Source organism: Mustela nigripes, chromosome 3, assembly GCF_022355385.1.
Source record: "Mustela nigripes isolate SB6536 chromosome 3, MUSNIG.SB6536, whole genome shotgun sequence".
Classification (NCBI taxonomy): Eukaryota; Metazoa; Chordata; class Mammalia; order Carnivora; family Mustelidae; genus Mustela; species Mustela nigripes.
This window is the reverse complement of record NC_081559.1, coordinates 167,676,268-167,702,672: the sequence shown is the minus strand read 5'-3', so window position 1 is coordinate 167,702,672 and position 26,405 is coordinate 167,676,268. Positions and strand designations below refer to the sequence as shown.

Genomic DNA, 26,405 nt, shown 5'->3' with positions numbered 1-26,405 from the left:
CCTTCTCCTTCTCCTTCTCCTTCTCCTTCTCCTTCTTCTTCTTCTTCTTTTTAGCAGGAAATTAATCTAGGAGTTCACTAAACTGAAAAGGCTCTCTGGCTTATAAAAAAATTCCAGCTGTGCAACCTAAATGATTGAAATTATGGAAAGTAATCTTTGAAGACAAAAGCTTGAAAGTGGTCTGTAATTTAACTATGATTGACATCTTTCCTCACTGAACCTCTATCAATGAGTTTGTCCTCACACTAGTTAGACCCCACTGAAACAGAAACTTCTTGATAGAAATAGAAAACATTGCAAACCAGAGCATGGCAAGGCTAAAAGAGATCTTGTTCAAATTTTCTAAAATACTGCCAAGGAAACCAAGATCCAGAAAATTACCAAAAGTGATCAAGGGGATTAATGGTAGAGTTAGATCTACTTGATCTTGTGCTCGTTTTGCCCTTATATATTTTAAAATAAATAAATATTCCAAAAGACTGATAACCACTGATCTTGAAGGGGTCTCAGCGCTATATAGAAAGGCCAAGGGCTTATTTAGAGAAGTCTTTATGCTACCATGGACTTGACTTCTTTAGAAGTGCAATAAATTTGGTGTGTGCATTATGTGAGTGGTGTATTTATATATATATATTTAAAATGATGGGGGGATATCTACTGGAATATTCAGCCATCATGCTAAATGCTAGGCCACTCCCTAAGCTGAAAATTTCCAGTTGCTTCCAATTCCATGATAAAAATCAAAGACTCTGAAAACTCAGAAACAGATCCACTGTTCCTGCAGTGTGTTTTGTCAACTCTATTTGTGCCCTGTGGGCCAGTCTCAGGGGCTGAATTTTCTTATCTAGGAAATGGGACCAGTGACCTCAACTCAGATTTATCTTGGATGTTCTCAAGCATGCATAAAGGAAATAACACTGAAGTTCTTAGCACATAAATATTGTTATGTAATAGTGATGTCTGTAAAAATAGTTATGGACAGACAATAATGGAACAATTCATAAACACTATTCTAATAGTCATATTGTTTCAACACGATTGTGTCAAGTTTCTAAATTTCTGAACATCTGAAACTGAAGGCATGGAAAAGGAAATTTAAGCCATATGATATGGTAGCATATGGTCATATCTACAAACATTCAAACTGACATGGTTGGCAGTAAAAAAAAAAAAAAATCTTTTGCCTAAGGAGTAAATACATTCATTCCTACAGCAGTGAGGGCAGGACAGAAGATTTCAACAGAAAGAAATTAGGGACCATCAAAAAAAAAAAAAAATCAGGTAGCATCAAGTGTATGTCATGTAACCCTTCCTTAAACAGTAGTCCCCAAACCCAGGCACCCAGAAGTTTAAGTCAGAGGTCTTTGAGGGAGGAGGGAGAGGGAAGGATTATGACTGAGAAATACTTCAGTGGAAAGTGAACTTTTCTTTAAAGAAGCAAGGTCCCAATTTCTTGAATCTGCAAGCAAGGGACCACAAGGTTTTGCAACCCCCCCCCCCCCCCACCACCACCACCAAGAAACAAAGTCAAGAAACAAGCTAGTGAGGACATGCAAAAGCTATTGGAAAACCTCGCTCACTCCCTACACTGAGGGCGCATTTTAATTTCAGCCTTGAGAACATCTTCTGTCTAACAAAGCCGAGACATAAATTAACAAGTGGTTGAGGTGTAGTATCTTTCCGGATGCAGCTCAAGTTCAAACTCAGTCCGCCAGAAGCAGCCGTCAGAAGGGTGGGCTAGGACGGGTCAATCAGATCCTCCTGGCCCCGAGGTCAGGGCAAGGGTTGGAACCCACCGGGGAGCGCCCGAAATAGACGCCTTGCGGGTGAAGTCGGCGGGGCTCCCCCTGCCAGTGCGGTCCAGGGGCACCCCCACCCCTAGCTTCCTTTTGGTTTAGCCGTGCACTCCAGGAAAGCCCGGAGGGAATTTGCCTGGGGTTGGGCTCGCTGGAAGCTGTCAGCGCTCTTTAGGACCTCAGGGAAACCGGAGAGTTTCTGGCTTTAGGACCCAGGAACTCCGAGGCAGCCTGACATTGATGCCTTGGACCACAGCACCACCTACTTATAGAAGCATCCCGAGCCTCGCCTCGGCCGGGCTGCATCTCCGTCGGAAAGTGCGCTCGCCACATCCCTGCGGCCTCGCGGGAGCGTTCTGTCTGCCATAGCTTGGAAAGAGAGAAATCCTAGCTGTGAAGTGGCTGTGGAGTAGAGCCCGGGAAACCGCGCAGTTGGACAGGGACCTAGAGAGTGAGAGCCGGTGGTGCCGGTCGCCCGAGGACCGCACTCACCGGCGGGCACGCAGCATCCCCGAGGCTGCAGACGCGCCTTCCCGCCGCGCTCCTGCTAGGCACCGCCGGCCCAGAGGACCGTGAGAGCACTGCGGACCCGCGGTGGCCGCCGGAATCCCGGACCTGCCGGGCGCTCCCGGCACCTCTCGGCAAACTTTTCCCCGGCCCACGTGCTAGCGAGGCGCCTCGCTTCCCCTGCCCGGGATGGAGCGCCGCGCCTAGGCACGCCGCACGGTCCGAGACGTAAGTGCCACGGTAGGCGACCCGCGTCCGGCCACCGCGGCCACGGCGCTGGGTAACCCCGCCGTGGGTCCTGAGGGCCGAGGGACGCTCCTTGAACCCTGCGCCCTTGGTGCCTTTGGAACCCTTTCCTTTCCCTGGACTGGCCGCCCAACGCCCTTTCCCCCGGGTCCGAGCCTGTAGTTCGGCAGGGGTTGCTAATTCACTGATTGTGAATCACCTTTCTCTCCAAGTCGCCCGCAGCTGTGGGCTCGGGGTGAAACTGTCCCGCGGCTCGCGCTAAGCGGTGGGTTCACGCCCCGCTCCCTCCTCCTCTTAAACTGGGACGCGCGAAGAGGCTGTCTCCTCGGGGCTCTCTCCACTCTGTTTTTCCTCTTCGTCTCTCAGGTTCAAGGTTTGAGAGATGCTGGCCGCGCCGAACTGACCAGTGCGGGAGGTTCCCCCCCCCCCCCCCACCCCCGGGCTAGTGGCCACTCGCCCTCGGCGTCTCTCCTGGCAGCGCGGTGGGCGCCGGCTCCTCGCAGGAGCTATCCCGTTCCCCGACTTTGAGAGGCGCCTCTCCCCCGCCCGACCGCCCAGATGCAGTTTCGCCTCTTCTCCTTTGCCCTCATCATCCTGAATTGTATGGATTACAGCCACTGCCAAGGCAACCGATGGAGACGCAGCAAACGAGGTGAGTCCTGCTCTGCCCGAGGTGCGTGGGGCCGGAGTGGGGGCGCGTCGCGGCGCTGGTGCCGGGGCGCCCCGGGGCTCCGCTGGGCCTGCAGTGCCCTCCACCCCGCTCGCGCGCGCCACCGCTCTGCACTTTCTGGGCCCCTGAGCTCGGCCGAACGCTCTTTTCTGTCTTCGGAAGGCGCTGCGAGCCGGACCGAGATGTGCTGGAGAGCCGGGTGAGCCCGGCGGGCGCTCGGGGCTCAGTGGTGTGGTTTGTACCCGGTTCGCTGCCCCGCTTCTACTCCTGAACTCCTCTCTTTCGCTCTCCCTGCTTATCGGGCATTCACTGTTTCTTGTTCTTCTCTTTGTCCTTCTCTCTTTTTAGTCCTCTTAACCGTCTCCCCTGCAGCTCATCTCTACCTTCCCCATCCGTGTGCGCCCCAGATAGCTTTGAACACGGCCTAGGGGTGTGTGTGTGTGTGTGTGTGTGTGTGTGTGTGTGTGTGAGAGAGAGAGAGAGAGAGAGAGAGAGCGCGCAAGCTGAGAAGGGGTACTAAGTCAAGGCGGGGGACCTACATTTACAGGGAAAGGGCAAAATTGATTTCTTTTTCTGGAACCCAAGACTATGTGGGGTGATTTATTGAACTTTTTGCATTGAGAAGCAACTTGTACCCGGGTTTTCTGGGGGAGTGCTGACGTGCGGAGTGATGTTTTGGGGACAGGCCTGCCTTTGCGCTCTCTATATACTTTCCTTAAAACTAGCTGGTTCTGGTCTCAATGAAATTCCCTTGCGGCTTTTTAACCTCTCCCTCAATCTCCATCACTTGTGTGAGCTCGGGGGAAGACAAGTGGAAGCCTCCAGCAAGATACCAGAGAGCTAGCTTTCAGGCAGATTTACTGTGCGCCTATTTCTGAGTCCTGCTGGGGCTGCAGCTAATCCAGCTGCTTTTAGGGAAAGGGCTGCTACACACAATGAAGTCTTCTAGGGGGATTTGAACACAACCCCAACACACACACACACACACACACACACACGACCAGTCCTTGCATTACTGGGAGCATGGAAGGTGCCCAGCAGCCCCTTAGAACTGTTTCGTCTGAGCAATTTGGACTTCTGCACCGGTAGAATTTGTCTGGAAGTTAACAGAACTTCTCTCCCCCTGCCCCATATAAATGTCGCGCTCGATCTGTGATAGGGTATGTTTCGAACTCATTTTATGGAATCTCTGGTCCTGCACCCAGATTTTGCAGTCAAATGCTCTACCACTGAGCTATACCCCCCTGCACCCAGATTTTGGACAACGCTCTTCTCGCCCTAACTTTTCGCCGCCTTTTAGGACGTCCTTAAGCTGTTGCTACTACCCGGAGGGCTGGAGGTCGGCGGGCCGGAGGGCCGAGCTCGGATGACTAGTGGTGTGCGACTTCCGTAACCTCTGCTCTCCAATTGACGCTACGGATCTGTTTTTTAAAGAAAACAGTCCGTCCTTTCTCTTTTTCTCATTCCTGGCATTCGGAAAATTCTTATTTTCGGAAATCGTTGCGCAGAAAAATGCTACAGAGAAATTTCTTTCCAGAGGCCACGAAAGTTTAATGCTAATGGTCGTCCTGAAAAGGTCCGTTTCCATCATCTCCTCCACTCCTCCTCCCCGCTGGCTCCTTTCTCCACCTGGTATTTTCCTTTGAGGTATTACTCGCAGATCTGGCAAATTTTGGTTACACTGTAGTCGAGAGTTTTTGGAAAGGCTTTATCACCTCTTACCAGCACAAGGTGCTGCCTACTTGGTTGGGGGAAATACGGAGATGCTTCAAGTTCGTGCAAATAGAGAAATTCCTAAGACGCCTTGTCAGCTGGTTCTTTATTAGGACTGACCAATTCCGTGAGGTCTTTCTGATCCCCACTGCCTGTCCCATTGTGGCGGATCGAGGAGGAATCTAACTCACCTAGTGTGGCCCGAGAACTTCACACCGCAGAGCTGTGTGATAGAGGACGTGACAGCGCCCCTGCGGCCAGAAGCGGTATTGCAGGCCCTTCCCGGCAGTGCCATCTCCAGAGTTGGCCCTGGGCCTTCTTAGGTATCTGACCCAAAACCCATTCATTTCAAAGCTGCTTTGGCAAAATCTCCTAGTAATTACCCTTCACAGCCCCAAATGCTGACACTGAGAAACCCGGTCCTAAAGTGTGCCGTAGTCCCTTGTGCCAAACCTACCTTTTGATGTAATAAAATTCAACTACTTTTGCTCTATGTAAATTGGTAAAGAAATGGTGTAAAGAAAAAAATTTTATCAAAAGTTTGCATCCCCTCCCCGTCTTTAATGGACACCCCTTCCCAAATTCCACGTTTCTGGCTAAAATAACTATGGTTTTTAAAAGTGACCACACTATCTGTGCCAACAAAGGGTGTACTGTGTTTTTAATTAAAAGTGGAACTCCTTGAAGGCCTGGCTAGACAGCAGAGGGTGATAGTAGCTTTTCTGCTTCGCAAGGAAGCTTAAGGCTTGCATTGTGAGAGTATTGAAATGAATAGAGATCTAACTCAGGTTGTGTGAATTGTCCCTCTTCACAAACTTAAGCTGGTTTTAATTGATCTCATGTCCACTGATTGGTATGCGCAACAATTGGTGTAGAATCAAACAATTGACTTTCCCAAAGGAGATTGATTTAAATTAGTTCCTTGGTGAATGCTTGACCACTAGCCAAATCATGTCAGCAGTGACCGTTGACATACTAGAGCCTATTGTGGTACCAACATTTCCCCTTTTCCCTTTGTTTTGGATACTGGCAGTTAAATATTACTTTCTAGGGAGAAAAGTGATTAGGACCTTAAAAAAGAGTGCTGTGGCTTCGAAGATCAGTTATTTCCTTGGCTTTGTGCTACTGTGTAGGCAGTAGTGATACTAGGATTGGTTAGGCTGATGCCTGTGAGCTGATTTTTTTTTTTTTCTATATTCCATCTGTAAATAATCAAACCTTCACTGTGGAACATTCTCAGAACTCCTTTGGCATTATGTTTAGTCTGCTCTATGATCTCAGATGCTCTATAATATCATTTTCTTAATGAAATAAAATTCTTGGCAGAGATTAGATAATTTAGTCAGTTAAAATCAATTGCATCCATTTTGGAATAGAGAGCAAATATATCATTTAACTGTATGTTCTATTTCAAAATAGAGCCAGAGGATTGAGCGAACAGAACGTCAACCTTCCCTAATTTTGGGCAAATCTGGTATGGGGAAGACCAACCTAAACAACACGTACATTCTTTCTTCCCCTTCTCCAGAAAACAAAATCCTAAAATAAAAATGTATTTGAGGGGCGCCTGGGTGGTTCAATGGGTTAAGCCTCTGCCTTCGGCTCAGGTCATGATCTCAGAGTCCTGGGATCGAGCCCTGCATTGGGCTCTCTGCTCAGCAGGGAGCCTGCTTCCCCCCACCTCTCTGCCTGCCTCTCTGTGTACCTGTGATCTCTGTCAAATAAAATCTTAAAAAAAAAAGTATTTGGTAGGGGTGCCTGGGTTGCTCAGTGGGTTAAAACCTCTGCCTTTGGCTCCGGTCATGATCTCAGGGTTCTGGGATCAAGCCCCGCTTCAGGCTCTCTGCTCAGCGGGGAACCTGCTTCCCTTCCTCTCTCTCTCTCTCTGCCTACTTGTGATCTCTGTCAAATAAATAAAAAATCTTTTAAAAAATGTATTTGGTAATAATTAATAGGGTCTGGTAGCATTAATTTTTAATGAGGCACAAACACAGTAGAGAATGAAAATTGTGTAGAGAGGAGGCACATGCCAGCCTTTGGAAAAGCTGCTTGAAAACTCACATCTTGGCTACGTGGTACAGCCGTAACTCAGTGGCTCCTTCATCCCACCCTGTCATTCAAAAGTATGGTCATGGGACGCCTGGGTGGCTCAGTTGGTTAAGCGTCTGTCTTCGGCTTAGGTCATGGTCCTGGGATCGAGGTTAGGGTCCTGGGATCGAGTCCCGCATTGGGCTCCCTGCTCAGTAGGTAGTCTGCCTCTGCCTCTCCCTCTGCTCCTCACTGATTGTTCTCTCTCAAATAAATAAAATCTTAAAAGAAAAAAAGAAAAAGAGCATGGTCATTATTAGCTACTGTTCACTCCCACCGCCTCTACTAGTCTTGGAACTACTTAGGATTTATCTGTGTGGTACGCTGGGTAGATTTGCTTCATTTATTTGAATATAGTTGTAAGCCACATTTCAGGTTGAATTACTAAAAGGTAGATAGACAAATCATAACTTTATTATGGGTTTTGGTATTTCTTGAGCTTGGTATGCAGTGACTTACTTTTCTGTCTTCATTCTGTTTATGTGCCCAGTCACAGTTTAACCAGGGATCTCTGAAAACTTCTTGACAAAACTCCTTAAGATGCAGTAAGTCTCCCAGATACACAATTGGTGTTTCTGGTTTTGGATGGTAGGGGGCATAGTATGACAAATGTTCCCTGCCTAGCCTTTTCCATAGTAAAGCCTCAGCTTCTCCCTCCATAACCTCTCATTTTCTTTAAGATTAGATTTGGCTTCTTCCATGAAACTGAAGTGTTTATCACAAACAGTGTGGTTTGTTTCTGGTAACCGAGGTTGGTGAAAAACCTAAACGTCTTCTCTTAAATGCTATAGGGTTAAATTAAAATTTAATGCAGAGATGTGGAGGTATTTGGCTTTTTGAGTACTGTTAATGATAGCCTATTCCTCATTGGTATTCTTTCAAAAATGCAGATGATACGTCACATGGAACATATTTACCTACACTTAAATGAGAAAGTTTTAAAATACATCTTGTGTATTACATTTTTTAAGTTCCAGAGCATTTCTGAAAATCTCGTCTGATGTTTAACTTTGCATGTAAATACACTCTTTTCTTCTCTTCTGTTAATAGGCTGTTTTGTCCTTCTAGCATAATTCTTGAGTTTTTCTGCTTAGCATCTTACCAGGGCACAAAGGTTAAAAAAACTGCTGTGTCTCAACCAACCTTTTATTAAGCTACTGAAATTTGGAAGTGATTCAGAATAGGTGATGTTCTTCCAGGCCTCCATTTAATTCTGGTTTTATCTGCTTGTAAATCCAGCTTGGAAAGAATCCAATATTTGCAGAAATCACAAGTTGGAAATGACACTTCTAATTCCTTAATGCAAAACCTCCTCTTGGTTTACTTAGAGACTAACTGGCCAGTGTAGGGATTATCCAGGATACTTTTTACTTCGTTCCTTCTAACTGCCTGCCTTTTAAACCTTCTGCCCTACCCCCCACCTTTTGGGGGTAAGCACTTCTACCCCTCCTAAGTACAGAAAATAAATGACAGATCATTTGATATAATGCTTGATAACCACTTTGCTAAAAGGGGGTGATAAGCCTTGGGATGAAAATAGTTTTAAACTTCCTATTTTTCCTGCCCAAAATGTCATCATTTTTTGCATTATCTGTAGCAGTCAAGGATTGATCAAAGGTACAGTGTTGCATGTCCATATTTATACATTTTTATAATTTTAGCTGGAATAAATATAGCAGGTGGTAAAGATGGGAATTTATGGAATAAATATGGAAGGTGTTCATTAATGCTGAAGGGAACACACAATGCATATAATTAGATCTATGCTCAGGAAGGGATATATAGCATCAGTGTATGTGTATTCGGGTGTATGTGTATTCGTGGGTGTTGAGAGAAAGGGGTTGGGGATGGTATGACTATGCAAATCAGATCTTTGAAACTAAAAAGGATCTTCACTCCCCTTTCCCAGTCACTCTCTTGTCCTCTTTCCCAGACTGGTTGATGGGACCAGGAAGGGGAGCGGGAATGAGTAAGGGAAGTGTGCTTTTATTTTTCCCAAGGCCTGCCCCCTACCTGTTCTGCTCTTCTCTAGGACCTCTCCATGTCAGTCCCCCGCTTTTAGAGCATACTGCTATCCCCCAACCCTAAAATTCTTAATTTCCTTCTTTCTCACATTGCTTTCCAATCCCTTCTGTTTTTCTTCACTCGTACCCTTCCTATCGATTAACAATCCTGTTCCATTCACCCTTTAATCAGCTACAATCTGCCTTCTGCAGCCACCACTTTACCAAAGATTTTCTTAACGGTCCTCTTTATATTCACCTCCTTGGGAGGCCACCAGTGTTGAGACAGCCCTCTGGGACTCCGTCCTCTGGAGAGATCTGTCCTTTCCAAAGAAAGTCTTCCTGTGGCTAGTGACATACTCTAGTTTTGCCCCCCATATTCTGCCCATTTTTATTTGGTCGCCTCATTCAGAGATATAGACTGCTGTTATTTTCTGTTTTTTTTTTTTCCTTCAGGGGATTTTATCCATCCCTGTATCTTCAACTGTTACTTCCATGTAAAGTCCTTCAACTCCAGCTTCAAATTAATTTTTTTTTTCTTCTTAACTTCAGATTCTCTTCCCCTCTTGACTTCTTAACTACTGCTGTATGGATAGATACTCTCTGCCCTGCACAAATTGACAACTCCTTCTGTTCCCTCTCCCCAGTGTGTTCTCTGCTTGTGTTTCTTATTCTATTCATGAGGTTTGTATGAGTCAAGGCTAAACATCTCTCTGTAGCTTCATCTTCCCTATTGCCTCTTTCATTGGTTCATTTGGCCTTGGTCTATCTCAGAAAGATTTAGCCCCACCCCGTCCTTTCCATTCCCAAAGGTGCTTCCTCGCTCAGACCCTATTAGCTCCTCATCTCCTGGCACCATCTTCTTCACTCCTATCTTTATGATGCCGCCATGTTGAAGGTTTCTCAACCTCCGATCTGATCACATGACTTGTGTTGCTAAGCCCCAACCCTCCAGGTCTCCACATTGACTGCAGAATTCATGCCAGCCTCTTTCACACGGCATTCAAGGCTGTCCCCACCACCTATGGCCGCTCATTTCCAACTTTCCACCACACTGGCAGCGCTACACGCTGAAGTTGACCTGGTTACTTCTTTTCCAGACACATCCCATGTTTTGAGGTTTTTAAGTTGTTGAGCATCTGAATGCCCAGCGGAAGTCCCTGCCTTTGGAAAACACCCACCCCCACCCCACCCCCACCCTACCCCCCCCCCACCCCCCCCCCCATGGAGGTTTCTTTCCCTTTTTTTTTTTTTTTGAAGGCAGAGTCAGTTTTCCCCTCACAACTATCTCTCCTTTCTGTGTGATTTTCCAGACACGCTCTTATTTTTCCCTTTATTCCAGTTATTTGCCTAATGTCTTCTCCTTCCCCTACTTCACACTCCTCTCATCAATGTATCCCCAAAGCAGGCCTAACAGGGTGCTTCTTCACAAATGGTGGCGGAACAAAAAGCCATGGACTATGAGATTTTGTTCACCCTGAAAATAATTCTGCTCAGTTCTTTGCACATAGCAGAAGTTTGAATGCATTCTTAGATAATAGGTATAATCTCACTATCTATTATTTAAAGAAAAAAAAATGATTGGGATAAAAGCCTCTCTTACCCAGCTCTCACTTGAAGTCTCTTCTGACAATCTCCAGAATTTCTAGAGTGCCCTAGTGCCTATCGGTGTATCTGTAGGCCAGTTTATTATTGGAATGATAGAGCCCTCCACGTGGCAGGGGAGTTTGGGGCAGGGAAGGGGAAACACTGGGGTGAGGGAATCTGTATTTTAAAAGCATTTCTTCTACAGAAAAGATCCACTAGGGATATTTTTTTCACCCCAAACTCTTTCTCCAGAGGAATAACCATTTAGGGGAAAAGGAAAGTGGTATTTCTCTTCCTAAAAGACAGTGATATTAATAACCTACATAGTGCAGGAAACGTGTTCAACCTGCATTGCTGTTTTTGTGACTTTGAGTATACCAGAACTATGCAGACCAATCAGTGAGAGATGCGGGCCTGGGGGTGGGGTCGTGGTGCATGAGACAGTAAGCTCTTCTGTAGGGGTCGGTAGAGGACCTAGTTGTTTTTGTACAGTACCTTCCAGGACGGCATTGACCTTCACTATTTGGATGAGGGGCAACAAGTTTGACAGAACTGGAAAGTGAAATTTGATTTTAAAAACTAATAGTTAAGTGGAAAGTAGCTAGAACTAGAACACAGTTCTGAGTTCCCTGGCTTTTCCTGAACACAGGACATGTCCAGCATAAATGCTCATTTAAAAAAAAAATAATCACTTTTGAACCCATTCAGGAGTGTTTTTGTTTTTGTTTTGTTTTTTAAAGATTTTTATTTATTTGACAGACCAAGATCACAAGTAGGCAGAGAGGCAGGCAGAGAAAGAAGAGAGCCTGATGTGAGGCTCGATCCCAGGACCCTGGGATCATAACCTGAGCTGAAGGCAGAGGCTTAACCCACTGAGCCTCCCAGGTGTCCCCATTCAGGAGTTTTTTGAAATGCAGACTTTTATTGAGCCTCAGAACTTCTACAACTTCCAAATCATGCTAATAGAATAATATTAAGTATCTGAAGGCTGAGTAGGGGGATAGCTGAGGTATAGGACCACAAGGGGGATCTGGTTACAGAATTCTTTTTGCATACTCGTATTGTTCATTTTTTGATCATTCTTTGTTTTTTTTAAAGATAATTATTTTTGTAAGAATTTTAAGAATCTTACAATGATTATTTCTTGTATTCCTGGATTGGAATTCTGTATTGCCAGAATAGGTGTGTCTGTAGGTGTTTGCCCATATCCACCTGTCAATGTGTGTGTGTGTGTGTGTGTATTTTTGTGTGTGTACTCACATGCTATACCATCTTAAGAATAACCAATCAAGATTTGAGAAAAGCTATTAAATATTCCTTTACTCTGAAAATGTAGAGAAACTAATCATAGGTAGCTTTCCTTTTTATCTGGTTGCTTGGGTAAAACCCTTACAATTTTTGTAAAAGCTTTCAGTTCTCTTCATTTGAAGGCTCTTGGGTGCACTTACAGAGTTTAGCTTTCTTAGCACATTTCTTTTGAGCGGGGGTTTCCTAACTTAGGGTCCAGATATGGAGCCAGGGTTTTTGTGAGCCCCCTGAAACTAGAAGCTAAAGCCTGTCTTTTTCGTACAGAGAGAGGATCTTAAGCTTTCTCCAAAGTCTCAAAATGGCCGTGGTTCATCAGTTTCCTTCAATAGGTTAAGCAGCATTGGTTAAGGTAATAGGAGGTAGACCTTCTTAATTGGCCTGATGCCCAAGGACTGCTTCAAATTGATCTACACATTGGTTTTCTAAAATTTTTATTTTCCAGGTGTCAGTTTCTAGACATTTGCCCTGTATATATTACACAGTATGAGGGAAGAGATAAGAAGCACAATCTCAAGACTTCTCTCAGTAAATAATTACTTGACTAACGATCCCTTGCTTGAGGACAATGGGTGCTTCATTCTCTCCACTCCTCTAAAAAGTCTGTAGAAGTACAAAATACACAGAATAGTGGGTTTTTGTTAAAATCCTTTTCTCATATGGTCTAATTCTATCTTATTAATAATAGAATATAAAATTTTTAGAAATTGCCATTGCCATGTCCCCGCTGATGGCCTCCGCTGGCGTTGACGGGACTCCCTTGGATCGTGCCGCTGGCTCACATTGATCAGAACCGGGCTGAACACTCCTCAGTTCAGGTCAAGGGGGCTTCTTCTAGGTTTGCTGCTGGGTCAGCACATTTTATAATTTTCCTACCAGGATGGCCTTCGTGTCTCACCTATTGCTGGATGCAACTTGCTAACCAGCCCTACGGCGATTAAAACTCAGACACCGATAGAGGGCACACTTTGCATTCTTTTCCTTGTGCTTTGTTTTCAGGATCTGTAGGATGTGTGCTTACTTTGCTTTGTCTGTCCCCTTGGTTCAGGTGAGAAAACTACTGCGCTTTCTCCAGTAAGAGTGGTGCTGCGATCATCTTGAAATCCACACAGAAGGAGAAAAAAGGAACAAATAAAGAGCTTTGGGCCTTACTGGGAATTTGTTTCGGGCCCCTAATCTTTTTGACAAAGCCTCAAGGAAAGGCAAACTTAACCAGCCTCACAGTTTTAAGATCTGAGAGATAGTTTGTGTCTACTTACCAGTGGATGCCAGCTTCTATGTTCACTTTGGAAAACACGTTGTATGAAAAAATGTTTTCCATGAGGTGAACACCTGAAAATTCAAACAACTGGTAAAATTTGGAGTTGTCCAGAACAACTGCAAATTGATGCTTGCCAATTGTTTGTCAACTTCTTTAATCTTTATGGAGAATATTCTTTTCTTTTAATGAATCTCTCACCTTTTTGTCTGAGAATAATGAAAATTGTCTGATCTTATTTTGAAAATCCAGTTTTTTTTTCTTAAAAGGTTCTCTTTCCTTCTCATGTAATGAGGTCTGATAGAGGATTTTTAAAAATTCTCTGGCTCCTCATTGTTCACTTTTGATCTGCTGTGTTCTAATGTCTCCCTGTAGATAAAATCTGGCTTTAAATGCTGAGGGATTTGCTAGATCGTTATGACCTTGCATATTTATCACACTTTCTCCCCCTCACCGCCCCCCCAGACCAGTTTTCAGTTGAGTTGAATCTTAGTGGAGTTACTATCCCTATGACCAGGAGATGTATTCTGTACCCATTGTGCCTCCCCTACCATAGTCTTTTGGAGTAACTATGTTTTGTTTGGTTTGGTTTGGTTTGGTTTGTTCTTTTCTACCACCATCCCTGGTCCTTGGAGACTGCACTGAATGAAAAACACTTGGCAGCCCAGTGGGTTGAGAAGAATTATACCAGGGCTCCAAGTTTACCATCAGGAAATACAAATTAAGGCAGTTCTGGTCTTGGACTTGTCAAGCCCTCTGGGTAGTCCTTGAAGGTAGAAGAACACTTTGTTAAAATGCTAATTTTTGATACTTGAGTATTGCTGTTCTAGAGGGTTTTTTGTTTTGTTTTGTTTTTTGGTATTTTTTTGGTTTTGGAAGTGTGTGTGTGTGTGTGTGTGTGTGTGTGTGTGTGTGTGTGTTTTTAAAGGTCAGGTTTATAGGCGAGTTTTGAGGAACTCTTGTGTGTTCTTCGCTCTTCTAAATAGATAAAAGGAAGTGGCAGAGAACACCTGTAGGTTGGGTGAGCAGAATGAGCAAACTAGCTTAAAATTTTCTGTTTAAGGATCTGGAGTCTTATTAACGTTTTGCGAGAAATTAGGGCTGTCCTATCTGTAGCATTCCTTCTACTGGTGAAAGATATCTTGTGGTCACTGTCCTTCCATCAGGTTAGTATAATAGGGAAACTTTGTTAAAGTTAGGAGACAGAGTAACTTAACTCAAATATTGTTTGATAATGGACAGCTGTGGTTCCCAGGAGCATGATTAGTGGGTTGAGGTTGGTTGGTTGTGGAGTTTGGGAAGCCATTTACCACAACTTCTGGTCCATAAATTATGCAGTGGCTGATATGTGACTCTTGACTGAATCCTGTCAGTTTGAGTGATGTTTCTTGTTCTGCCTTTCAATAATGCTATTCTATAAAGTGACCTAGGGCTTGGAAATTGTCCCTTGAAAATCATCCAAAATTATGAACTAGATGCAGTGTAGTTATTCCCTTATGTAGACATAAAATAGTCCTTTGCAACTGCTGCAGGTGAAGAACATGATTTGGATTTGGAAGTGTCTCCGTGCTAACTGTTGTAAAGTCTTTTGCAAGCTTCAAGTAGTCCTTTTAGTTGAATATTGAGACCAAGTTTTGAAGAGATGGGAGAGCCTAGACTTACGGAAAGAAAGAACAGGAACAAGATCACTCCTGTTCAAGACTTGTGGCCTGGCATGTGGAAAAAAGATATGATAAATCATATTAACTTTTGGAATTAGAGGCAAAACGAAGGAGGCTCATAGGAAAATTCCAGGTGTATATAGGAAACTATTAATAGAAGAGATCCTTGCTTGATAATCAATAGAAATGGCCTTTTTCCAACAACAGGGTCTTTTCTTTTTTCTTGTTTTCTTTTCTTTTTTATTCTTTCTTACAAAGGGTGTTTCTTAAGAGTGTTGTAAAACCAGGGACTGTACTGACTGTAGAGGGACCTCTAAGGACCATTCACACCACGATGAATACATCTGTAATGCATCTGGCATCTACTAGATACTAAAATAGAAATTCTTGTCGACAACTGTTGACTCAAATTACAAGACTGGTTGTAGGCAGAATACTAAACAAAATTACTTCATTAGATTTTGCATCATATGCCTCTGAGTCATTTTAAATGTTTGTAATAAATAATACTATATATACTGAAGTTTAATCTGAATTCCTAACAAAGGAAAGAAGACCTATTTCTCAATTCCTACATGAGCATGTCACATAAGTCAGTTTCTGGAATGCTTCATTATAAGAAAGCCAGTTTGGGGGCGCTTGGCTAGCTCAGTGGGTTAAAGCCTCTGCCTTTGGCTCGGGTCAGGTCATGATCCCAGGGTCCTGGGATTGAGCCCTGCCCGCATCAGGCTTTCTGCTTACCTGGGAGCCTGCTTCCCTTCCTCTCTCTCTGCCTGCCTCTCTGCCTACTTGTGATCTCTGTCAAATAAATAAAATCTTAAAAAATGAAAAAGGCTAGGTTTCAATGGCAGCTATAGCCAGCATGGGTTGTACCATACTTTTTTGAACAGGTTTACTAGACTGGAAGATAAATAAGTGCTTGATGAAAATTTGTTAATAATAGCTGATACTTAGGAAAACACAATAGGCTTTAAAAATCCTATTGTGGAAGGTAGAGAAATGCAAGTATATCCTCAAATGTTACTTATGGAATTTTATTTGACAGAGTGGGGAGTAATGGATTGCCCACTTTGAGGAACATCTCTGGTATAATAAAGTACTCTGTTAGCTTTAGAACAATATTTTCTTATTTTCCCCTTTCTTTTTGTTTTAAGATTTTTATTTGTTTGTCAGAGCAAGAGAGAGAGAGAGAGCATGCACAAGCAGGCAGAGTAGCAGGCAGAGGCAGAGAGAGAAGCAGACTCCCTGTTGGACAAGGAGCCTGATGCAGGACTCAATCCCAGGCCCCTGGGATCATGACCTGAGCCAAAGGCAGTCGCTTATCGAACTGAGCCACCCAGGCATCCCTGGAACAATATTTTCTTAATGATTAGGTTGAAGATGGTTGGTATTACCAGCCACACTTTTGATGATAGGAAGTTGTACAGGACATTTAAATGTTGGTTGATGGTTTATAAAAAAAAAAATGCTGATGGCTGGGCATAACAAAATGAATTTATAAATGAAATTTTAACAGAAAATAAATGTAAGAGCTTTTCTGTTAAGATCAAAGAAACCACAATGGAGGACTAGGATGTTGGAGACAAGAGGTTATCATTGATTTTTGAATCCTCCTGAGGTTATGATGTAATAGAGTTGCAAAAAGGATTGTGCTACATTAAGAGGAATATTTACCTAGGTCGAAGAGTGAGGCAGCCGGAGGTTCCCAGACCACACCAGTGTTCTAGATGCCATGACTTTAAAGAGTGCATTGGCAGCACACACTAGAATACTCTATTGATTTCCCGGGGCTGTTCTAAGTACCACAAACTAGGTGGCTGCAAAGACCAGACTTTCATTTCCACACATTTCTGGAGGTTAGAAGCCCAGCATTAAGGGATCAGCAGCAACATGTACCATCTGAGACTGCAGAGGGGGGAAATCCTTTCTGGCCTCTTGCATCCTTTGGAAGCCCCAGACATTGTTTAGCTGGTGGCTAACTCCGGTCTCTGTTTCATCTTCACATGGCTGTCTCCCCTCTGCTCTTGCAAGAATACCAGTTGCATTGGATTCCGGCCCACTCAGATGACCTCGTGTTACCTTGATTAGAGTTGCAAGGCCTTATTTCCAAATATGTCTACACTCCTAGGTATTGGCGATTAAGACTTCATCTCTTCTGGTGGTGGGGGGGGGGGGACACATTTCAGTGCATAGCAAGTCCTAACCCGTGCCAGACATGTAGGTTCTTAATGTGCTCATTTTCATAACAGCCCTGTGGAATAAGTACTGTTAATTATACCTTAATAATAGTATCCTTGGCAGCAGAAGTGGGATGATTGTGTGCGGCCATCCCGCCTCTCCTAGACCATGTCCTGTACATACAGGAGGACAGTAGTGACATCCCTGGCCTTGGGCACAAAGGAGCCCTGGAAGGTGAAGCTGTTTTAGACATGGTTTATAGGGTTGGACTAGGAAACTTCAAATTCTTTCCCACCTCTGAAGTTCTATGAAATTGTACGAATCCAAAGAATCTCTTCAGTGTGTTGCTTTTTCAAATAACCATGACTCATATTGGCTTCTTATTGTTAGACTGAAGTTGAAAAATCTATTTTACTGATTTCCTATTGAAGTTGACTGAACTCCAAGAGCCGGGAGCGTCCTTGACAGAACATTACTACAATCTCCATATTGTCTGTGGTATATTGCTTTTGGTGTTAGAGGTGTTTTAAATTAGTTCCCTTTGATTTTGATTGGCATCCAGTATTGTTTTATTCATACACCTTTGCTATATATAAAGGGCTAGTAGAACACAATTTTTTTTTAAAGATTTTATTTATTTCTTTGACAGAGAGAGAGATCACAAGTAGGCAGAGAGGCAGGCAGAGAGAAAGAAGCAAGCAGGCTCCCCGCCAAGCAGAGAGCCCGATGCAGGACTTGATCCCAGGACCCTGAGATCATGACCTGAGCCAAAGGCAGAGGCTTAATCCGCTGAGCCACCCAGGCGCCCCAGAACATTATTTTTAATATTCTTGCATTTTGATTTATTTTAAGATTTTGAGAGCGTGTGTGTGCACGAGAGCGAGAGGGCACAGAAGCAGAGTGTGAGGCAGATTCCCCACCAAGTAGAGACCCTGATACTGGTCTCTATCCTACGACCCAGGGATCATGACCTGAGCCAAAGGCAGATGTTTAATGGACTGAGCCACCCAGTCGCCACCAAAGCATTTCTTACAGGAAAAGCAGGCAATAGGCTGAGCTCTTCTTCTTGAATTGCTGGAGTTCAGAGAGCGGAGTGGGTGTGTGTTCGGCCAGTGGGTTAACATCACTGCAAGCAAATAAAAGGCTTTGATTTGTGTCAGGCCATTGCCTGTCAGATGGAAGAGGCAGTTTCTGCCTACTGAAACATTAGTGGTCAAATGACATCAAAACAATCCTTTTGGCTTCTGCTCACAGGAATGAAATGCAAGCCTTGTGCAAACCTGAATTCTATTAGACATCTTCTGATAATGTTTTCTGTTAACAGCTTTCAGAGACACTCCTGAGTGAACATACAGTAGCTTCAGCTTGGTGTAATCTGAGGCTCATTGGGTAGAAAAACAGTACTTTGTGCTACTTAAACACTCTCTGGAAGGCTTAGAAAGGGAGGAAGGAAAATATTTGAGGAGATCAGCTGGATGTTGTATTCTACAAGTAATGTCACCTGAGAAGGATTAAAGTTTCCCCCAAGCTTGACCTGAATGGCTGCTAGCCACTTCGAATGCACTCTCCAAGGCCGTCAATAAATAGTGTGTTTTTGGCTGTGTAGTCTTGAATTTGCAGGCATATCAGGAAAGGGTCTAGAGTCTTCCGTGGGTACGTGGCAGTAAAGTTAAAAAAAAAAAATCCTATTTAGGAGCTACAGCTGGTTCTAATTATGGAATCTTTCCTATATCCATTTAAAAACTTAGCTCATTGCTACCAGTCAAGTTAACATTGGTGTCCCTTTTATACTACCCAGAAAAGGATACCTGTAATATGTACACTTAACAGCTTAGTGAAGTTGAAAATTTAATTCACACATGTCTGTGAGAAAGATTGTATTAAAGAGCCTGCTAGAGGGGCATCTGGGTGGCTTAGTGGGTTAAAGCCTCTGCCTTCGGCTCAGGTCATGATTTCAAGGTCCTGGGATCAAGCCCCACATCGGACTCTCTGCTCAGTGGGGAGCCTGCTTCCTCCTCTCTCTCTTTGCCTGACTCTCTGCCTACTTATGATCTCTTTCAACTAAATAAATAAAACCTTAAAAAAAAAAAAAAGAGCCTGCTAGAAATCTTGAACATAAACACCTTGGCTCCCAAGAACAAGCCTGTTGCTGGAGAAAGAGAACACTGTAGATCCCCGCCTCTCTTCCAAGTCAAGTCCTTTAGGGTGCTTTGAAGAGCACAGACTGTATTGCAAGCCAGGAGAACAGAACTGGAATGCACCTGCTGCTTTTACTAATGAAAGATTAAGAATGATTTTTTTTTTTTTTTAATACCCCTTCAACCTGTATGTTTTCTAGAGAACCAATGAGCCATATCTGCTCATTAGGGCTAGTAGTTCCTGTCCTTCAGACCCCATTTTTCTTTCAGTTGGTTTTGAAAGTTACTTTGGTAATAAAGCCCACCTTGTTGGAACACTCAAGTGTTTTGTCCTGGAAGCAAATGGTAAAGACTTAACACTGGAACAATCACTAACAGGGGAGGATTTCTCTTTTATGTATAATCGATACAAAATGTCCTATTAGTTTCAGGTGTCCATCATAGTGAGTAGCTATTTATATACAACATGAAGTGAGCCCCACAATAAATGCAGATTTTTAAAAAAGATTTTATTTATTTGTTTGACAGAGATCACAAGTAGGCAGAGAGGCAGGCAGAGAGAGGGGAGGAAGCAGGCTCCCTGCTGAGCAGAGAGCCTGATTCGGGGCTTGATCCGAGGTCCTGGGATCATGACCTGAGTCAAAAGCAGAGGCTCAACCCACTGAGCCACCCAGGCACCCCCAATAAATGCAGAATTGTTTTATGACTATAAATCCAGTGTCTGTTCATTGTTGGAAATTGGGAAAATAGAGCAATGAAAAAACAAGATGGCCAATAATCCTTCTACTCAGTGATTAACATTTTGGTTTTTTTTTATCCTTCTAGAAGTTTCCTTCCCATCTACATAAATATAACATTTTAAATCTACATCATAAGCACCTACTTATTCCTTACTATTTCAATGACCTTATTTATAACATCTGTATTGTCAGTTGTCCACCATGAAACTTAAAACTCCATTTCTTTTGGGCAGTCAATACTGAAAACTTTTAATGTTGAAGTGTTAATGGTGATATGAACATCCTTTACACCTTTTTCCCTTAGGAATCACGTACAGAACTGGATACAGTAATATACTATGATCATTACATTTATTGAGCACTTTCTTTGTGCCAAGCATAGTTCTTTATTCTGCATGTTATTTAGTTCTTAAATGACCGTGTAAGGTAGGCCCTATTTTTTCCTAGCCCCTTTACAGAGGAAGGCTCTGAGGCCTCGAGGGTAAATAACATGCACAAGGTCACAGAACTAGTAAATGTCAGAGCTAGAATTCCAGTCTAGGCATTCAGATTCCACCATGCTCTTCACCACGAGGATGGAAAGCTAAGTCTTTTTTTTTTTTTTTTAAGATTTTATTTATTTATTTATTTATTTGACAGACAGAGATCACAAGTAGGCAGAGAGGCAGGCAGAGAGGAGGAAGTAGGCCCCCTGCTGAGCAGAGAGCCCGATGTGGGGCTCGATCCCAGGACCCTGGGATCATGACCTGAGCCAAACTCAGACACTTTCACCCACTGAGCCACCCAGGTGCCTCAAAAGCTAAGTCTTTTGATGCTACTGCCAGTTCTCCAGAATATTTCACAGATACTAATTTTTTTAGGTGGGAGATGGGATGCTTACTTCCTTGAACTTTAGATTTTTTTTTTCATATATATGTGTGTGTGTGTGTGTGTGTGCATATAGATATATATATACACACATGTATATATACACATGTATATATACACGTATATGTAATTACATATATGTATATAAATAAACTCAGGTCATGATCTCAGGGTTGTGGAATTGAACCCCACATCTGGCTCTGTGATCAGCAGGGAGTGTGGCTGAGAGGCTCTCCCCTCTCTTCTGTGCCCCTCCCCGTGTTCGTATGTGTGTGCTTGCTTGCTTACTTTTTCAGCTACATCTTTAAAACTCCTTGTTGGATTATTTTTGAGAATGGAAAGAAGCCTCTCCTTTCCCCCCAAGGAGCTCACTGTTGAAATAGGTTTTGTGGAGCCAAGAAAAGAATATTCTATCGACTTGGTTGTTTAAACCTTTATTTCTCCTTTCTGTGCAATACCTTGGATTTCTCTATGCCCCTTCTGTATATTTCGAATCCCTCTTCCAAGTCTGTTGGCATTTTATTGACTGTTTTATCCCTGTCTCTCTCCCAAAACATGTCGGTAGGCTTCCAGCGGCTTTTCTTGTGGTCCTTTCTCCACTGGGAACTCAGAGGAATTGCTTATACAACAGAAGTCAGAACTTTTGATTCTGCCTTTTGTTAATACCTGAAAGAACATCCAAACTCCTGCTCAGATCTGAAGGCTCCATGTGACCTGGTTTCTGCTTATCCCTCCAACTCTCCTGTTGACATGTCAGGCCTTTTGGTCTCTTTCTGTTTCTCAAACCCCTATAACCAATTTTCCTGCCTCAGGACTTTTGCATTTGTTGCTTACTCTGTCTAGGAAGATCTTTCTCCCTCCTTTTCGTAACAAGCTCCTTTTCTAGTCCCTGTTCCTAAAGCAGCACATTGCCCTCTTTGTTTTCTGCAGTTAAACTGTCCCACTGGGGCCAGGAAAGGGTGAGGCAAGGCTGGGGTGGTCTGTGAGGAGCACAGATCCAGGGTGTGCTCGCCTAAGCCCGAGAAGGAGTGACTCCTTGCATTTTGCACTGCAGGACCCTCACTCATTTCCCCTGGTCACAGCCCCCTCTATTCTATCACATCCTAGAATGTGTTCTTCTAGCAGAGAACAAAATCCATTTCAAAACCCATTTCTTTTCCTTCTTGAGCTTGTAGCTAGAGTACATTTCCCTTACACCTGGGTGTGACTCTGGGCCTGGGGTTTGTGGTGGGAAGTGTGCAGAAGTGACATATTTACTTCTAAACCCGGTCCCAGTTAGCCTCCTGTGGGAAAGTCTCTCTTCTTAAGTCAGCCAGCTCTGTGCAGAGGCTCCCGCCCCACTTCTCTGCCCACCCCCCACCCCCTGCCCCAGGGGATGGCGGGACCACCAGGTAAACAAATGGCCTGTGCAAATCTCCTAGCTTCCCATCCACACCAGACTCTGAGCAAGGAACAGACTTCTTTTGTGTAAAACCTTGGAGACTTGGGCCTTTGCATCAGCGTGGGTGAATCTGGAGGATATTATGCTAAGTGAAATAAGCCAGACAGAGAAAGACAAATACTGCCTAGCATCACTTATATGTGGCATCTGAAAGAAATGTCAAAGTCCGAGAAATAGGGCAGAAAAGTGGTTGCCCGGGTGCTGAGGTGTAGGGTAATTAGGGAGAGTTTGGTAAAAGGTCATAAAGTTTCAGTGAAGAGTAAGATCTAAGGATCTAACGTGGAACATGGGGCTATAGTTGATAGCTGATTTCTTTTATAAAAATAGTGTTAAGAGAGTAGAATGTGTTCTCAGCCAAGCAAGAGTGCGATAGGCGATGGGTGTGTTAATGAACGTGGTGGTAAGTGTCTTTTCACAATGTAGATGTCTATCCAGTCGTGTACACTTCAGTAATATTACACATTTATCTGCCTATTCTACCTCCGTAAAGCTGGGGGGAAAGCTTGCACGGCCCTCTCCAATTCTGTCCAATCCAAAGCCCCATGTGGCTTTCAGAACAGAAGGTCCAAAGCCATGGGAACTTTTCCACGTGTCGTCAGTGCTTAGTACAATACTTAGCCTGTGGCAGTTAGGAAAGACTATTTTGAACAAATTATTATTATTGAACAAATTAGTATTTTGAACAAATTATTTTGATTATTATTTTGAACAAATAAATGCAGGCTATCAATAGCGGTCTGCCAAAAAAATCTAAGAATGGCCAAAGAATAATGCAGATGAGAAATGTCTTCTGGGTTCAGAGGGGGAGAAGTGAATGATTATCTAGAAAAAGAGTTTATGAAAATGGGGACATAAGTTAACACTTAAACATGAGGGCTACGTGGGGGGCTCGGTCGGCTGAGCATCCCACTCCTGATTTTTGGCTCCGGTCATGATCTCAGGGTCTTGAGATTGAACCCCTTGATGGGCTCTGTGCTCAGCAGGGAGTCTGCTTAAGGATCCCCCCGCTCACAGGTTCTTTCTCTCTCCTTTCTCATCCTTGCTCTCACTCTTTCCCTCTTCCTCTTGCTCTTTTGCTTTCTCTTTTTCTCTTGCTCTTTCTCTTCTTACCTGCCTTTTTTCTTTCTCTCTCCATCTCTTTCTCTCCCCATCTCTCTCTCTCTCTTTTTTTTAAGTTTTATTTATTTGACAGAGATCACAAGTAGGCAGAGAGGCAAGCAGGAAGAGGGGGAAGCAGGCTCCCTGCTGAGTAGAGAGCCCGATGTGGGGCTCGATCCCAGGACCCTGAGACCATGACCTGAGCCGAAAGCAGAGGCTTAACCCACGGAGCCACCCAGGCGCCCCTTTCTTTCTCTCTCTTTTCTCTCTTCTTCTCTCAAATAAATCTGGGGCACCTGGTAGCTCAGTTGGTTAAATGTCTGACTCTTGGTTTCAGCTCAGGTCATGATCTCATGAGTTGTGGGATATTACATAGGGCTCTGCACTCAACAGGGAATCCCCTTGAAGATTCTCTCCTTCTACCCCTCCTGAGCTGTGCCCTGTGCTCTCTAAAATCTTTAAAATTAAAAAAGAAAAAGAAAAAAAAATCTGGGCTACTTATAAAGTGGTCCTTTTCTTTCTTTCTTTCTTTCTTTCTTTCTTTCTTTCTTTCTTTCTCTCCCTTAGACTTTATTTATTTGTTGGAGAGAGACAGAGACCACAAGTAGGCAGAGAGGCAGGCAGAGAAAGAGGGGTAAGAGGTTCCTGGCTGAGCTCTCTGCGTGAGAGAGAAAGAGACATGGTGGGAGACACGTCCTCACACTACACACACACACACACACGCACGCACGCACACCGTACACGAGACACTCTCACATACGCACTCAGAGAGGCACTAAGGTACCTGTAGACAGAGAGGCACAGACACAAACACATACAGAGGCATTCACAGAGACAGAGAAACATTCACCACACCCTCAGAGGGAGATACACTCAGATACACAGAGACACATATACAGACACACACATACAGACGCACTCAGACACAGACACTCAGAGATACACAGTCAAACTCAGACTCACACACATATACAAATACACAAACACACATGGAAAGAGAGACACTCACCCAGAGAGAGAGAGACATACATACACACACACACACATACACACTCACCTGGGGAGAGAGAATCTCACATGCATGTGTACACAAACACACAGACTCTCACATACACACACACAGACACAGATACACATGGGTAGAAAGACTCACACATACATTCACACACACGTGAAGAAAGAGACTCATACGTTCTATCTCACACTTATGCACAGATTCATAGAGACTCACCCAGAGAGAGACTCACAGAGAGACACTTGGAGAAGACTCATGCACACAGACTCACATGCACAGAAAGACACTCTCACACAGACATTCTCAGAGACCCTCACACAGAGGACACTCTCATGCACAGAGAAACTCATACACAGACTCACACGCAGAGATTCACACACAGACACTCAGACGCTCAGAGACACACACACACAGACTCACAGAGACTTACACAGAGAGACAGACTCAGAGACTCACGTACACACAGACACACAGATACACACAGACTCACAGAGGCTCTCTCACACACACACAGGCTCTTATACACTACACACACACACACACACACAAGCTCTCTCACACACACACAGGCGCTCTCTCACATACAGGTGCGCACTCTCTCTCTCTCTTTAACACACACACACACACACACAGAGTCTCTCACACAGAGACAGTCACTCAGAGACCCCCCCTCCACAGAGACACCCTCCACATACACACAGAGACACAGAAAGACTTACAGAGAGACAGACTCAGAGAGACTCAAAATCAAAGAGAGACTCAGAGATAGACTCACAGAGAAAAACAGACTCACACACAGAGAGACAAACAGACTCTCTCTCTCTGTCTGTTTCTGTCTCTCTCTGTCTCACACACACACACACACACGGAGGGAGAGAATCACAGAGGGACAGAGACACACAGAGATAAACATACACAGAAACACACACACACAGACTCAGAGACTCACACAAAGGGAGAGACAGACTCACACACAGGGAGAGACTCACAGAGAGAGACTCAAAGACGCAGATTCACCCACACAGATACTCTTACGTGCACACATAGACTCACAGAGACACAGAGGCTCAGAGGCTCACACATGCTTACTCACACAAGCTTACACATACACGGATTCACACAAAGAGAGACCCATCCCCCTTACACACACACACAGACTCACACAGTGCCTCACAGAGAGACTCACACACAGAGACTCAGAGAGAATCACACACACACACAGAGAGTCATAGAGAGAGACACACACAGACACACACACACACACAGACTCAGAGAGAGAGAGGAAGAGGGGGAGAGAGACAGACTCACAGACACAGACACACATACATATAGACTCAGACTCAGAGACTCACACATAGAGACACATAAAAACACATACAGACAGACCCACACACAGAGACTCACACAGGGACACAGAGGGACAGAGACTTAGACATACAGAGACTCAGATACTTAGAGGCTCACAGAGACACACAGAGGCTCACACAGACTCAGAGGCTTACACAGGCTTACACACATACATGGACACACATAGAGACCTAACACCACACACAGACTCACAGACTCGCACACACAGAGGCTCACACAGAGACAGAGAGATACACACAGACTCACAAAGAGAGGGACTCACATAGACACACACACACAGACTCACACACAGAAAGAGAGACACACAGACTCAGAGAGCGACTCACAGAGACACACACACACACACAACTGGAATCACACAGAGACTCTCACACACAGACACACACACACACACGTACATACACAGTGAGAGAGACTGATGGGGAGAGAGAGAGACTCACACACACAGAAACTCAAACACACGGAGACTCACACAGAGACACAGAGAAACTCACACAGGGAGACTCAGACACACACACAGACTCACTCTCTCTAACTCTCTCTCACACACACACGTAGACTCTTTCATACAGAGAGACTCACATACAGAGAGACACTTGGACTCAGATACACACAGACTCACGCGCAGAGACTCACGCGCAGAGACTCACGCGCAGAGACTCACGCGCACACGCGCAGAGACTCACGCGCACACGCGCAGAGACTCACGCGCACACGCGCAGAGAC

General features: G+C 44.3%; 1 protein-coding gene across 1 annotated transcript in view; it reads left to right on the top strand.

The window, feature by feature from the left end:
• Window positions 1-2,097: 2,097 nt before the first annotated feature.
• RSPO2 (R-spondin 2) overlaps window positions 2,098-26,405 on the top strand; it is a 155,857-nt gene continuing 131,549 nt past the window's right edge. Inside the window, exons 1-2 of the mRNA XM_059392939.1 lie at window positions 2,098-2,531; window positions 2,916-3,201. Coding sequence (XP_059248922.1) covers window positions 3,108-3,201 — 94 coding nt within the window. The 5' untranslated portion in view covers window positions 2,098-2,531; window positions 2,916-3,107. The remainder of the gene's footprint in view (window positions 2,532-2,915; window positions 3,202-26,405) is intronic.